The 15,184-nt window shown below is 38.4% G+C and overlaps 2 protein-coding genes across 2 annotated transcripts in view; one reads left to right on the plus strand and one right to left on the minus strand.

The window, feature by feature from the left end:
* MED4 (mediator complex subunit 4) overlaps positions 1–128 on the minus strand; it is a 180,155-nt gene extending 180,027 nt beyond the window's left edge. Inside the window, exon 1 of the mRNA XM_063792527.1 lies at positions 45–128. The gene's annotated coding sequence lies outside the window, so the exon portion shown is untranslated. The remainder of the gene's footprint in view (positions 1–44) is intronic.
* A 144-nt stretch (positions 129–272) lies between these two features.
* The window catches only part of ITM2B (integral membrane protein 2B), a 28,698-nt gene continuing 13,786 nt past the window's right edge, over positions 273–15,184 (plus strand). The window contains 1 exon segment of the mRNA NM_001098547.1: positions 273–572. Within this exon segment, the coding sequence (NP_001092017.1) occupies positions 456–572 (117 nt within the window). The 5' untranslated portion in view covers positions 273–455.

Here is a 15,184-nt window from a genome sequence, read left to right on the forward strand (position 1 = left end):
TACCCGGCGAACTCAGGAAAAGTTCACTCGATTTCGCTACAAACCTGCAGCACTCGGCCTGGAGGTAACCTGGTTGGGAGCGAATTCAGAACTGGAAATTCCAGGCGGCCCACAGGGACACCCATCCCTCTCCGAGGCGCGCCGGGATCCGGCGCCCAGCTGCGGGGCGAGGGCAGGGTCCCGCGCAGCACCCCGCCCCCGGCCGCTGGCCCCGCCCCCGCCCCCGCCCCGCCTCCCAGGGGATGTGCGAGCAGTCTCCGCCCTCGCGCGGGAGCTGGGAGGCTGCGAGATCCATACCGCAGTAGCCGCCTCTGCCGCCGCGGAGCTTCCCGAACCTCTTCAGCCGCCCGGAGCCGCTCTCGGAGCCCGGCCGTAGAGGCTGCAATTGCAGCCGGGAGCCCGCAGCCCGCGCCCCGAGCCCGCCGCCGCCCTTCGAGGGCGCCCCAGGCCGCGCCATGGTGAAGGTGACGTTCAACTCCGCTCTGGCCCAGAAGGAGGCCAAGAAGGACGAGCCCAAGAGCGGCGAGGAGGCGCTCATCATCCCCCCCGACGCCGTCGCGGTGGACTGCAAGGTCCGAGCCCGGGGAGGTCGAGGAAGCGGGTGCTGGGCCCGGCCGGGGAGGGCTGCGCGGGCTGCAGCGGCAGTGCGCCCCGAGGTGGCGGGCGCGGGGCTCGCGCCGCGGGGGACAAGTCCCCGAGAGAGCCCGGCGTTCCCGTTTCCTGTGGGTCCGCAGCTCCTTTGTGAGGAAGTGCGTGTGCTGGAAGCGGTGCCTGACGCGGGGTCGGGGGCTTGGGAGGCCTGGAGACGGAACGATTGGCTAATTGTGCCGAATTCCCGGTCGTTTGTGCAGTCTGGGGAGCGTGCGTGCAGCCAGGACTTGGCTTGTTCGATCTGGGGACCGGCAGCGACAGGCACAACAACAACAACCGAGTTTGGCACTTCCTTCCCAGTATAAATAATGTACCTAAAATGGCTGACATCATTACAAGCCTAAACCTCTGTTGTTTCCCACTTTCGTTTCTAGGCTTGAACAGCACTTGGACTAAGTCCAGCAACTGTAAGCGTCTTAATTTTAAAAGCGTTTCTTTACCTCCTTTTTCCACGGCCCTTCGGTAGTGGCAGGTGAACTTCACCTGGAGAGGGGACGAAGGGACAGTCCGCCCGAAGTAGGTTTGGGCTGTCTCTTACCATTACTAGTAAAGGCCAGTAATGACTATGTGGATGTTAGTGAAAAACCAATTGTTGGCATTTAAATTATATCAGCGTCTTTGTGAGGACTCCTGCTGCGTGAAACTAAACATGAGAAATTTGCCCCCGGGTCCCTAATAAAATTCTCCTTTATTTTACAAAATCTCCCTTTAATCCTAGGAAAATTCATGAAGTGGGGCTGTTATTGTGTTGACTTTTAGTAGGTTACGATCATATTTACTTAAATATGAGTGTAATTGTCTCATAAGTTAAAAAAGCCCACAGCCTCTTACCCAGACCCTTTTTAGGCTGCAAAAATTAGAAATTAAGTGTAAAGTGTTATGTTGCTTATCTTATTTTTTTGTTGTTGTTAGCATTTTTCAAGACCTATTATCAGTAGGGTAAATTTAGTTTTAACTTAAAAAAAATTGGTGTGCCACGTATGAATAATGGGAGTTTTTATATGGACGAATGAAAATTATTGCTGAAAAATAGGCCACTAATATACTGTAAAAAATTCACAATATAATGGTAATCTAGACATCATATTATAATTTATTATATTCTGAATATAATCTATCTTCAGCATATAATGGTAATCTTACTTTCTGGAAATGTTCTAATAAAAACAGACACGTCAGAGGTTGATTTCTAAATGACTTGCCTTGCCTTGAAATAGGAACAGTGAACTGATTCCCTAAAAGGATTAAAGGTTTTGGTTTTCGTATTGGTATTGTTTTCCTGAAGCCATTGCAAACAATCTTGGTCTTTAAAGAAAATGTTTGGAATGCACAGATGAAAATTGCAGTAGCAAATTATTATGTTAGCTCTTTGTTTATCTAACATTCATTGTACCTAAAATAGATTGAGAGTCAAGTATCCAGTCACAACAGTCTCAAATATATGTAGTCTTAATGCTATCACATATATATATATACACATACATTTAAAAATCCTATTAACAAATATAACTGCTTCCATTTAGAAAGGAGAGAGTGAGCGAGCATTGGATGATGTCACTTCAGACAGCTTTTCTCTGTTCCGCTGTAGTGGAGATTTGAAACTCTGGACAAACATCAGAATTACATTTGCTGAGCACCATTAAATCTGACTTCTGACAATTTTTGTCATTTCTGAAATAGTGACTCTGCCAGATTCTCAAAATTGCTCAGGAGTTCACCATATTTAAATTTTGTGGTCATTGCAGCTATAAGTAATCATTGGTAGCTCCGTGCTTTGTTTTCCATTTTTTATTTTCTCAGATCCTCCATATCCAAAGAAAAATACTACTAGGACTAAAGAGTGAGGGCCAGAGTCGTCTTTGTAAACCACCCAGCAGTCACGGATGAGTTGGTAGATAAAAAATGACTAATTCTTTTTCCAGCTATAAGCTGAAAGACTTCTTTAGGGGATGACAAAATATTTCTCTACATTAAAAGTAGAATCCTTATAATCAGTCAGTCGCTTAACGGGAAAAGGAAAACCTTAATGACAGACTTTTGTGAAAGAAGTTCTGATCTCTTCATTTCAGAGCTTGGGCAGTGATTACATAATGTTCTCTGGCTCCTTGCGGGTGGCTCTGTGGCAGCCACCTTGTCTGACTGCCTGGACTGGGAACAGAATCAGCCTTAATGTGTTTTGCCGAGGGCATTTCCTTTGCCTGATTGGTTGAAAGAATCAAACCAAGCTAGTTAATGGCCTAGAACTCCTGAACAAGAATTTTTCTTATCTTTAACCCTCCCAGATCACAATATCCCGCAGACCATTGTTTTCCAAAATGTGCTCTTAGGGACCACCTGCTCTGGTTTTAAAATGCAGATTCTGTTACCTTATGCCACAAGAATTCTGATCACTTTAATCAGCTGGCTTATATAACATGCATTCCAGTACTTTTACATTGCTCCTGTCTTTCTATTTTTTTCTTCTGCAGGGTGAGAACTCTCCAGAAACAGTTCTATTACCCCATTTTTCAGTCTTATCTTTTCAGCAACTATTAATCCTAATAGCCATTTCTATTGATAGTTTTATCTCAACTAGCTTGCTGTTTATTCTTTTCCTGCATTTTCCCCTTAATTGTTTTCACCTTCCTCCTCTCCTAGTAGGCATAAAGCTCTTAAAGCTATAGAGACAGCAAAGATGGGATGTATTTTGGGTAGCAGAAGTGAATTTGAAATTATATACATGTTTTATGCTATAGGCAACAATTCATTTATTTTTGTGGCAATACTTTGAACCTTGGGAAATTGTTTTATATTTGCAAATAACAAAATACTTGATGTACTGTATCAGAAGTCCCAGTTTTGTCATTACATAACTGCTTGATCTTGGGCTTAAATTTTTAGGTTTTCTGTCTGTAAGATGAGAGGGTAGGACCAGATGGCCTGTAAGGATTCTTCCAGTTTCAAAAATCTATGAAGATGCTAGGATTACATAATTATATTTGGCAGACATTAAATTGTTTTAATTGTGAAAAATAACAACTACCTCCTCACTCTAACCAGACTATTCCCTTTCTTCCTTTTGGTGTTTAACATGTTACATTCTTCCCTCATATCAAGTAGCAGTGGGTCAAAGAGAAAGGAGATGAGTAGAAGTATTATGTAATAAAGTACATTGTCACTTCTGTTTACCTCACAGTGAACAGTGAAGTTGTCAGCACCTCTTTGTTGCAATGCCTGCTTATGAAACCCCTTTTCCAGTATCAGGCCACAGAATAGCTTAAGCTTGCTTCATATGTATCCCTGCAAGTTGTTTTGCTGACAAATAGTGTTGCTTTCTCTCTACCCCACTTTGTAGATGTTCTTTAAAAGGAGAGAGAAAAGTAAAGTGCTGATATAGGAGAGAAAATGGTGGCAGGGTGAGCGCAAGAGAGAAAGTGAAGGCCGACTCACCCAGTATAAGTTTTGAAGTTACCCATGACAAATGGCTGTTTAGACCCTGGTTCTTTACCCTTTCTGGTTTTCCCTATTCACACAATCAAGACTGAAGGTTTTGATAATTAAGCTTTTCATTTGTGGTGGTGGTTTTGTTTGTGTGTTTTTTGGGGAGTGAGGAGAAGGGACATAAAATGCATGGCTGGCCATTTACTGTAATGTTGATATAATGCTCTCAAGGGATTGAGAGCTTGGTTCTCTTTAACCAAAGTGCATCTTATTACCTAGTTATGTAATTCCGTGTTTGCAGATATTGGCCAGTGAAACTTTTACATTACATTTTGGTTCTCCATGAGGGTATTAATATCTGAATTGAGGGTTTAGTGCTGGGAAATAAATGAATTGCGTCTGTGCATCCCAAATGCCTTGGCAGGACCTCCTGTGTACACATCCCTGACAGGACACTGCTGTAGCATATTGGGTGTGCAAGGTTGCATATTGCACAGGATTGTAGTCTTCCCAACTAGACAGAAATGAGTATAATATACTTGGCATAATAAGCCTGAATGACCTCATGGAATTCAACTCTGACATATAAAAGGTTTATGTGACTGGAAGTATTTTTTAAGCAGAAATATCTCAAATACGTTTATGGTACAGACCTATTTAAATTAATTTAGAATTTGACTTACAAGGTGTTTATTATGCATTACCAAATCTTGACTTGTGGGTAAATGTACATAGAAACATGTACTAAGTAGTCATTGGGGGAGATTTTATTTCTCTTAGTTTTATCATACCATAACTTAAATGTCTGGCGTGTCTATTCAAAACCCACATTCTTTTTCCAAAAGGAAATACTACTTCCTGAATTCCTAGATTTAACTAAAGCTTCTTGTACTGCTTTGTATGTCAGTGTCAGTAAAGGAAGACTCAGAAAAAAAAATCTTTTTGGGTTACCAGTAAAATCATCCTCTTAAATTTTTTGGCAAACGTGGCATTTTATTAGAGCTTAAAGACTAAAGGAAAAGAAATTAAGGACTTTAGACCGTTACTGAAACCTGTTAAAGGATTTGACAAATTCTGAATTTCTGAATGAGGTGATTTTTGCCTAAATGATATACAAAGTATTAACACTGGAGCTGTGCTTCACAATGAAAGTCTTTTCCAAAGTAGACAGCTGAAAGTTGAAAATTGGAAATTATAGATATAACACTAAGGACATCATTTTTGAAAAATTTCCACTTAATTGTGATTATCCCTTTTAATTAGTACTTACAACACATATTTTTAATAGCTTTAAGGAGATCTACAATACAACCTCATTTTATAAGTGTTATCAACAATTGAATGAACAAGATTATTTTAAATTATTGTGCATTCTTTAAGCTCTTTTATTAGAGGAAAAAACTTTTTGCAGTATTTCTATAATTGTACTTGGGGAGAAATCAGGTAAGAATGAACGTAGACTTTTTATTCTTAAACAGAAAAGTTTGAATCTTGAGTTGTAGCGAGGAGAAAATTACCCTTGTTTTTATGGTAGAGATATATTCTGATTTTTCACTTAATGTTTTATCTTTCAGTACTGATAAGTTACCAGCAATAATTTTATGATGTTGAACTAACATAAATACGACAAAAGAGAAATAAAATTTTCACAGCTTAGATATAATACCACTTCTGAGTTAAATATCCTGGACATTTATTTGGGAAAGTGATACTAAGTATGGTGGTGGATATTTTGTACTTTGAAATTTTGAAATATTTGCATAAACCGTTTTTGGCATAGTTGAATTTCATACTTTAAAAAACAAGTTTGGTGGATTTTTGTGTTTATTTGAATTTTTAACTTTAAGGCTCAAATTATTATTTTTTTTTAGTGAAAGCAAGTTTATTAAGAAAGTAAAGGAGTAAAAGAATGGTACTGCATAGGCAGAGCAGTCAAGATGCAAATTATTTTTAAAAGTTGTTTGTTTTCAGAATGAGTTAAGGATAAAGCTTAAGTCTTAACTATTTTCTCTGCTTATATATGATTATAATGTTTTAAATTATTTTATATAAAAATTTAAAAGATGCATTGTTAATTAAATCACTTGAATCTCTGCAGTATCCAAAAGCAGACCCATTTTTATGCTGGGGAAAATGATTTTTGAGAGCTAGTCTATTTAGCTTTGCATTACCAGTTTTCAGTTTTTCATTTTATATAACTTTATCCAATTCATTTTTTCCTCCCTTTAATACTGGGACATAAAATTTCCTGTCTATCAGTTTTACCTAGGGCCGTGCTAGGCATCTTAAGCAGAGAAGGCAAATTCAGTGTCTCCTGGGCTGAAGCAGATGAATTGTTGAAGCTGGACTTTTTGCATATGAAACAAGTAAGAATATTCTTGGTTTTCCTGCCAGGTGCAAGCCACCGCCTGTAATCCCAGCACTTTGGGATACTGAGGCTGGTGGATCACCTGAGGTCAGGAGTTCGAGATAAGCCTGGCCAACATAGCAAAACTCTGTCTCTACTAAAACAAAAATTAGCCGGGCGTGGTGGCATGCGCCTGTGATTCCAGCTTTTTGGGAGGCTGAAACAGGAGAATCGCTTGAATCTGGGAGATGGAGGCTGCAGTGAGCTGAGATTGCGCCATTGCATTCCAGCCTGGGTGACACAGCAAGACTCTGTCTCAAAAAACAAAAGAATATTCTTGGTTTTCATTTTTAAAACATGAGTCCAGTGTTGCTGGATCCTCCAATTTTCCAAGGCAAGCTAAAAAACAGTACTATTTTAATTTATACAAGAATTTTAGCCCAAAACACTGAAGGCATGGGCCACTATTTTATAATCTCCTTTAAAGTGGAACGCAGGACTGGCAAATTATAGCCTATATCTTCAAATACTGCCTGCCTGCTGTTTTTCTGTAGCCCATGGGGTAAGAATGATTTTTATATTTTTTAATGGTTGGGAAAAATATCAAAGGAATGATATTTCTCCTTTTTGCCCAGTACCCTCACTGAATTGTTGGGGAGGGGCTGCTGCTATTCAGGAAGCAGCAGCACTAGCAGAATTCAGGTTATACAGTCATTCTTCAAAAGATTTAAATTTTGTCTCTACCACTTACTTTGATACCTTGGGTAAGTTACTTCAGTTCTCTGTGTCTCAGTTTTTTCATCAGCAAAATAGGGAAAATAATAATCTGTAACAATAATAGCACAATGCCTGGAACAGAGTTAAAAATTAGTAGATTTCAGCTACTGTTATTTTTATTTATTTTTTTGTTGAGAAAGAGTCTTGCCCTGTCACCCAGGCAGGAATGCAATGGTGTGATCTTGGCTCACTGCAGCCTCTGCCTCCCGGGTTCAAGTGATTCTCCTGCTTCAGTCTCCCAAGTAGCTGGGATTACAGGCACCTGCCACCATGCCTGGCTAATTTTTTGTATTTTTAATAGAGACGGGGTTTCACCATGTTGGCCCGGTTGGTCTCGAACTCCTGACCTCTTGATCAACTACTATTATTAAAGTCCCAGTTTTCTCTCCTCATCATTCTTGTTTTGGAATATTACTTCTTATATTACTGTTACTGCTTATCCCTGCCTCACATGTCAATAACAATATTGTTGGTACTTTTTTCACAGCAAGGCATTCTGGTAAAGATTGATTCCTGCAACATAAAAACCCTTAGGATTCAGTAGCTGTACCGATTTCATTTAAAAATGTTATTTATTCATTGCATAATAGGTGTTAATAGAATTTGAGTTTTACCAAAGTAATACTAAATTTTAATATGCAAATACATAGTCCTGCCCTATGTCAGAGGAACATACTTTAAAAAAATTGTAGCATCATTGTATACAGTAAAATGCATAGATCATGAGTGTACAGTTAGATAATTTTAAGTCTGTATACCTGGGCTCTAACTCCCAATCAAGCTGGAACATTGTTATCAACTCAGAAAGTTATCTCGTGTCCTTTTACAATTTGTTCTCCTTAGAGGTAACCACTATTCTAATTTTTCTCCCCATAGATTAATTCAAAGCAATCATATTCACTTATTAGCTTCTTATGGTCTTTTATTACCATGGTGACCACTAGACCCTCTTCTGCCTTTGCGCAATTTAGAAAAAGATCCCCTCTCTGGTGGTTTGGAGAATAGAGCATCAGTTGGATTCTAGACCTACTGATTCCCTTGGCCTGGCATCCTTGTACTGGAAACAACCTGCCCAACCATACATGGCGATCTTAACTCCATGTTTCTCACTTTTTGCCCCAGTGGGGCGTGGTGCGGCGGGCAGCAGAGTCTTGCTCTGTCACCCAGGCTCGAGTGCAGTGGCATGATCTCGGCTCACTGCAACCTCCGCCTCCCAGGTTCAAGTGATTCTCCTGCCTCAGTCTCCCGAGTAGCTGGGATTACAGGTGCCCACCACCACTCCCAGCTAATTTTTGTATTTTTAGTAAAGATGGGGTTTCACCATGTTGACCAGGCTGGTCTGGAACTCCTGACCTCAAGTGGTCCACCCACCTCAGCCTCTCAAAGTGCTGGGATTACAGGCTGAGCCACAGCACCTGGCCCTCCATGTTTCTCTTTTAACTCCCTATTTCTCTAAATCAGTGGTTGTTAAACATTTTGCTCTGAGAACTCCTTTATAGTCTTAAAAATTGTTCAGGATCCCAAAGAGCTTTTGCTTTATGTAGGTTATATATATTTCCAAACAACCAAAAAGATTTAAGAAGACTAACAGTAACATTGTTTTACATTCAGCAGTGCCCTTTACTGAATAGCTTAATAGAAGATAGCCGGATTTTCCTATCAACTTCTTCATTCAGTCTGTTGTGATATGGTGCTTAGCTTCTGGAAAATTGCACTGTACAATTTTTATTGTATATAAACATAGCGAGAGAATGAAAGTGAAAATGACAGTTTTATTATTTAAACTAACATAGTCTTAGTTTTATTATGAAAAAAGTTTGACCTTGTGGACCCCCTGAACGGGTGTGTTCCTGGACCACATTTGCAGAACATCTATTCTAAATATTTGCTTATACTGCTGTTTCATGGTTTGTTTTCATTTGTTTTATTTTTTGCAGTTTTAGATAATACCTGTTGATAATAGCTACATGGAAGGTGAATATTTAGCTTTTTCTGAATATTTACACACTGCACACATAATCTCTTCTCCTGTTCTAGTAATTTCTGGTTAAATTGATATTTAGTGTTTTTTATTATAATTAACATAAACATTATTTACATTTGAGTATTGTAGTATACTTTTATTTTACTTCCTTTCTTGTATAACAACTTTTTATTTTCCCTGAATTTGATCATGCTTCTTGGGGCAGGAGAGAGGGTTCCTTAATTTTCTACATAGTTACTGCTCATTCATTCCTCAGACTCTGACAGCAGTATAATTGTCTTTCTGTGTCTTCAAACTCACCAGGTAACTTACCAAGTTTCTTTCTTTCTTTCTTTCTTTTTTTTGATGATTTCTTGCCCATCATTCATTAGTTTTCTATTCCAGACTGGTTGCACTTATACAAATGTCCTGAGAGTCATAATCATCTTGGAAGAATTGCCTTTGTCTTTATCACACGCTAGATCTACAGTTTCATAAATCTGAAGAAAAAGATAAATTTTTAAAAAGTCTTACGTGTCTCAGAATCGTTATTCCATCCTCATATTTGATAATTTATCTGGGTGTAAAATTCTAGGTTAGCATTCATTTTTCTCTCAGCATTTTGATGGCATTGCTCCATTATCTTCTAATGTGATGCCATTCTGATTCCTTGTTTGTACAAGACTTTTTTCCCCCTTTGGTTGTCTACAGGCTGATGATTTTCTCCTTATATCTTTTTTTTCTTTTTTCTTTTATGCTTTCAGCTTTCAACATTTTTATTGACATGACTTGTCTGCTGTCATTCATTTTCATTCTTTGTGGCTTAAGGTTTATTTGTTTTATCCCTTTACTGTCGCTTTATTGAGCTTTCAGGAGGAAGTAAACAAACATTTCACTGGAAATCAATATTAGAACTTCAACTTAGCTATCTTGATAGCTTTTTAAAGATTTGTTAGAATATTTCCTTTTACATTAAAAATTGACTTAATGATAATTAATAATGGATAATAATGGAAACCATCTGAATTACCATTAACATTAATTTAAGATCAGACAGGATGGTCTAGAAAGATTGATGAGGCATCCTCTGATCGTCCTCTTCAAAGTTCCAAGATTGTCTCCTTCATGAGGAATTTTAGAGGCAACTCATTACCAACTTTCTAGTTTTGCTTTGTGGCATTATTACTCCAACTAACTTAATAAAGTTTCATTTTTGTAATTAATATTTTGCCTTTTTCATTTATGTTGAAATGCTTATGTGCTGGTGTGCCTTAGTTATTTTCCTTTATTGTTTTAAGTTCACATGTATGTGATTTTAATACTTTTTGCTACCATCCTTTGTAATTTGTTGAACAACAGAGAAAAGCCCTATTAATTTTGACAACATATTAAAAGTAATATTACTGCCTTTGTAATAGTTCACACATGTAGGGCTTATTAGTGTGGGTCAATTTAAGTAAACCTTTTACAACAGTAGAAATTCATGCTGTGGGCCGGGCATGGTGGCTCACGTCTATAATTCCAGCACTTTGGGAGGCTGAGGCAGGAGAATTGCTTAAGACCAGCCTGGGCAACATAGGGAGACCTCCACCTCCACAAAAAAATTTAAAAATTAGCCATGTGTGGTGGTGCACATCTGTGGTCCCAGCTACTCGGGAGGCTGAGGTAGGAGGATCACTTGAGCCCAGGAGGTTGAGGCTGCAGTGAGCTGTGATTGCACTATTACACTCTAGCAGGGGTGACAGAGCAAGACCCTGTCTCAAAAAAAAAAATAATTAATTAATTAAAAAGTATATATATTTAATAAAAAAAAATCAGGCTATGTGGTTTCTGGTTAGAAAGGAGTATTATCCAAGTGTGACATGGTGTCTGTCACTTCATTTATTACCAGAGTTAATTTGCCTAAGCTGTTTGAGTCAGCTTCCTTAAGCAGCACATGGAGTCAAGATAATATTCAGACTTTATTAGCTCTGTGATATTACATAAATAATTTTACTTCTCTGGGCCTCATATTTATCTGTAAATGATGTATTGGATTAAACTACCTTCATGGTACTTCCATAGGGGATCTATTCCTGAGAACTGTATTGATCATATATTCAGAAGCACCTACTGGATAGCCAGGTACTATACCTGGAATTTAAAAATTGCTAAGCACCCCAGCTTTCAAGAAACATTGTGTAGCTAGGAAAGACCAACCAGTTATGAAAACCAAATTAGTCACAACCTATTTAAATGCCTATATTTATTCTTAGAAGAAAATCACACCCCTGGATCCAAGAGCCAGGAGAGTGGTGGAATAAGGGAGCAACATTCAATATTACCACTGAGTTTTTACTGCACATGCCTTCAGTGCTAGGCAGTAGGGCTCATAGGGTCAAAGCACGTCTCACATGTAGAGAGACAAGTATTCCTGATCTTTAGAACTATTTTTTCTAGTAGTCATCTTGTTTAACATTTAGAATTCCAAACTTGGACAGAAATTTTCTCTTAACTATCCACATTTAAATTATGTTATACTTTCAGATGAATATACTTGGAATTTTCTTACCAAAAGTTCTGCATTTTAAATGAAATTACCCATATTTGAATATGAATGTATAATTATCTTGTTGAAAGACATTGAAAGCCAGCATTTGTATAAAAGTGAGTCTAGAACAGGTTTGTTCTTTTTTTTCTTTAATCTTGACACTGAATTTTATAATGAATTATATAAAATTAGAGCATTCGAATTGTGCTTAAAATTTTTAGGGAAACTTGATACTGGTAACAATGTGGAGTTTCATTCAGCCAGTGGTAGAGAAAATCTGTCTTCACCAATTTATCCCGGTAAAGGATATTATTAACAATAAATAACATTTGTATATAATGCTGTTGTTTATGAACATTTACCTGTTTGTGCTAATCTAGGCTTTTTGCTATCCCAGTGCCTTTTACTCACCAATATGAATTTGAAATTCTGCTAAAATTTCACTTTATAAAATGGATACAAGGCCGGGTGCAGTGGCTCATGCCTGTAATCCCAGCACTTTGGGAGGCCGAGGCGGGCGGATCACTTGAGGTCAGGAGTTCGAGACCAGCCTGGCCAACATGGTGAGATCCCGTCTCTACTGAAAATACAAAAGTTAGCTGGGCCTGGTGGCATGTGCCTGTAATCCCAGCTACTCGGAAGGCTGAGGCAGGAAAATTGCTTGAACCTGGGAGGCAGAGGTTGCAGTGAGCTGAGATGGCACCACTGTACTCCAGCCTGGGTGACAGCGAGACTCCGTCTCAAAAAAAAAAAAAAAAAATGGTTACAGTTCTGTTCAGCATAGATTGAATAAACACAGTAGAGAAATGATGGTCATTTTTTAAACTATGTAGAAAAAAGAATAAGAGATTTTAAACTTATTATTCATATAAATATTCTACTTTGCACTAATCTGCTTGTCTCTGATACAAAAGTGATTAAGTTATGATCCATTTCTAAATGCATTGCATTGATAATCTGCCTGTTGTTTTTTTTTTCAAGTTCCAACCTATTTTTATTTAACCTAAAACTGTGCTAGTTTTATGTGATGCTAATAATTTAGTTCAAGTTTCATAGATTTCTGACAGTAGTTACATTATTATGCAGTGGCTTTAAATTTTAATTTTTTTTCATTCTATATTACTGCTTTTATATTGCAGGATTTTTTAACAAAAAAGTATGTTAATGAGGAATCTGTTTTATAGACCTTGTAGTTTAAGTTCTTTTTTTTTTTTTTTCGAGACAGAGTCTTTCTCTGTCGCCCAGGCTGGAGTGCAGTGGCATGCAGTCTCTGCTCACTGCAAGCTGTGTCTCCTGGGTTCACGCCATTCTCCTGCCTCAGCCTCCCGAGTAGCTGGGACTACAGGCGCCTGCCACCACCCCCGGCTAATTTTTTGTATTTTTAGTAGAGATGGGTTTTCACCGTGTTAGCCAGGATGGTCTCGATCTCCTGACCTCATGATCCACCCGCTTCAGCCTCCCAAAGTGTTGGGATTACAGGCGTGAGCCACTGCACCCAGCCTAAGTTCTCCTTTTTAAAGCCTTCCCCTGTTCGAATTCCAGTACAGAATAATTCCATAACTTCATTAATCATAACATGTTGGTATAATTCCCAATTTTGACTCTAAATACTAATTTAACTTAACTAAATGAAATCTAATATTGACAAAAGGTCAGAGGCCTTTGTGAAATAGAGTACTCACAAATATAGAGAGCAGCTTTCTGTGTAATGCCAGACACTAGGAAAACTGCTTCCTTTTTGTGTGTCAAACATTTATCACGTGGACTTCCTCACTACAGTCAAGACAGCAGCAATCTCATTTCAAAAGGCAAATTAAAAAGCAAAATTCAGATACTGATTTAAGTGAATAAGAAAAAATGCAAACAAATGTTTGATGTCCCCATGGATTGTTAACTTCTCAGCCAGAGATTTTGTGTCTTACATATACCAGATATATTTGATAATCAGTGCAGTTAATAATTAGCGGATCACCACATCATGTCCTTTTGATGCTTTCATACTGAGGAAAGAAACCTAATGTAGAAACCAAGTGAATATGTCCCAGTGTACAAAACCCAGAACTCAAAACCCTTTATATGGAGAAGTAGTTTAGATTGATTATTTAATATAAATAGGATCCCAGAAGGAAGTACACCCAGTCATAGCTGGAAGTGAAGATCAGAATTCAAAACCTATATTTGGTCTCCAAGTAGAGAGAAAAAAAAGATAAGAGAGAAGTTGAAAATACTAGAACATTGATGGGAAATTTAGTTTTTGGTTTTGTTTTGTTTGAGATGGAGTCTCGCTCTGTCACCAGGCTGGAGTGCAGTGGCATCATCTCGGCTCACTGCAACCTCCGCCTCCTGGGTTCAAGCGATTCTCGTGCCTCAGCCTCCTGAGTAGCTGGGATTACAGGCACAAGCCACCACACCCAGCTAATTTGTGTATTTTTATTAGAGACGGGTTTCACCATGTTGGCCAGGATGGTCTCGATCTCCTGACCTTGTGATCCACCTGCCTCAGTCTCCCAAAGTGCTGGGATTACAGGCATGAGCCACTGCGCTTGGCCGGGAAATCCTAGTTTTTAAAAGTGCGAATCACTAAATTTTTTTAATGTCCCAGCTGTTTTGCTGTTTTGGAAAGCATTATACCAGCCAAACAACACATCTGTGGGCAGCTGGCCTATGCACCCCCATATTTACCTATGTTACCCAGCATGTTTCTGAGTAACTAAATCTATTTCTGAAGGTTCAGTGTATTTTGAGTTGAATAAATTGTATTGGTTCTTTTTTTTATATATATTTTTTGATAATATAATTTTTAACCCTAAGAGTTGTTTTCCTCGTTATTATCCTGATTCCTAAAGCATTGTTGTTGAATTTGATACAGAAATGTAAAATATTGTATCTGAGCACTTTGAAAAATGTCTCTTAAAAGCTTCAGTCATCCTGTAAAAAAATGTTCAAATAGAGGTGCCTAAGAATGTAAAGTGATTTGTTAGTTTGAGAACAGAATTGAAATTATATGAAAAAATATACATTTTATTTAAGTTTATAATTGAAGCACATTTACTAAAGCCTCTTAGGGAACTGATTGAGGTGACCTAATTCTTAACTAATTGAAGTACCAGAAAAGAATTTGTCCTTCATTTTGTTTAAGATATAACTTCTTAAGTAATTTTATTTTATTATCCAATGCTGAGATTTATTTGAACTAGAAATTAGTACTGTGCCAGAGTGAGAGTGCTTCTGAAAGCCAGGTCTTTCTATATCTACTGTTGCAAGGTGGTTATAGGCCAGCGTGTGCTGCAGTGTCTTCTTTTATAAACTGGGCTAAAAAACTTGAGGTTTAGGAAGATTAATTAGATGATAATTGTACAGCACCTGTGGGAGTTCTGTTACCTTTTAAGCGCGATGCAAGTTGCACCAGTTTTATTGCAGTAGAAGGGAGGAAACGTCTCGGTGACTTGTTTTAAATTAGGCCAGGTAAAGTTATATACCCCAGTGAAGAAGCTCT

Source organism: Pan troglodytes, chromosome 14 (genome assembly GCF_028858775.2).
Source record: "Pan troglodytes isolate AG18354 chromosome 14, NHGRI_mPanTro3-v2.0_pri, whole genome shotgun sequence".
Lineage (NCBI taxonomy): Eukaryota > Metazoa > Chordata > Mammalia > Primates > Hominidae > Pan > Pan troglodytes.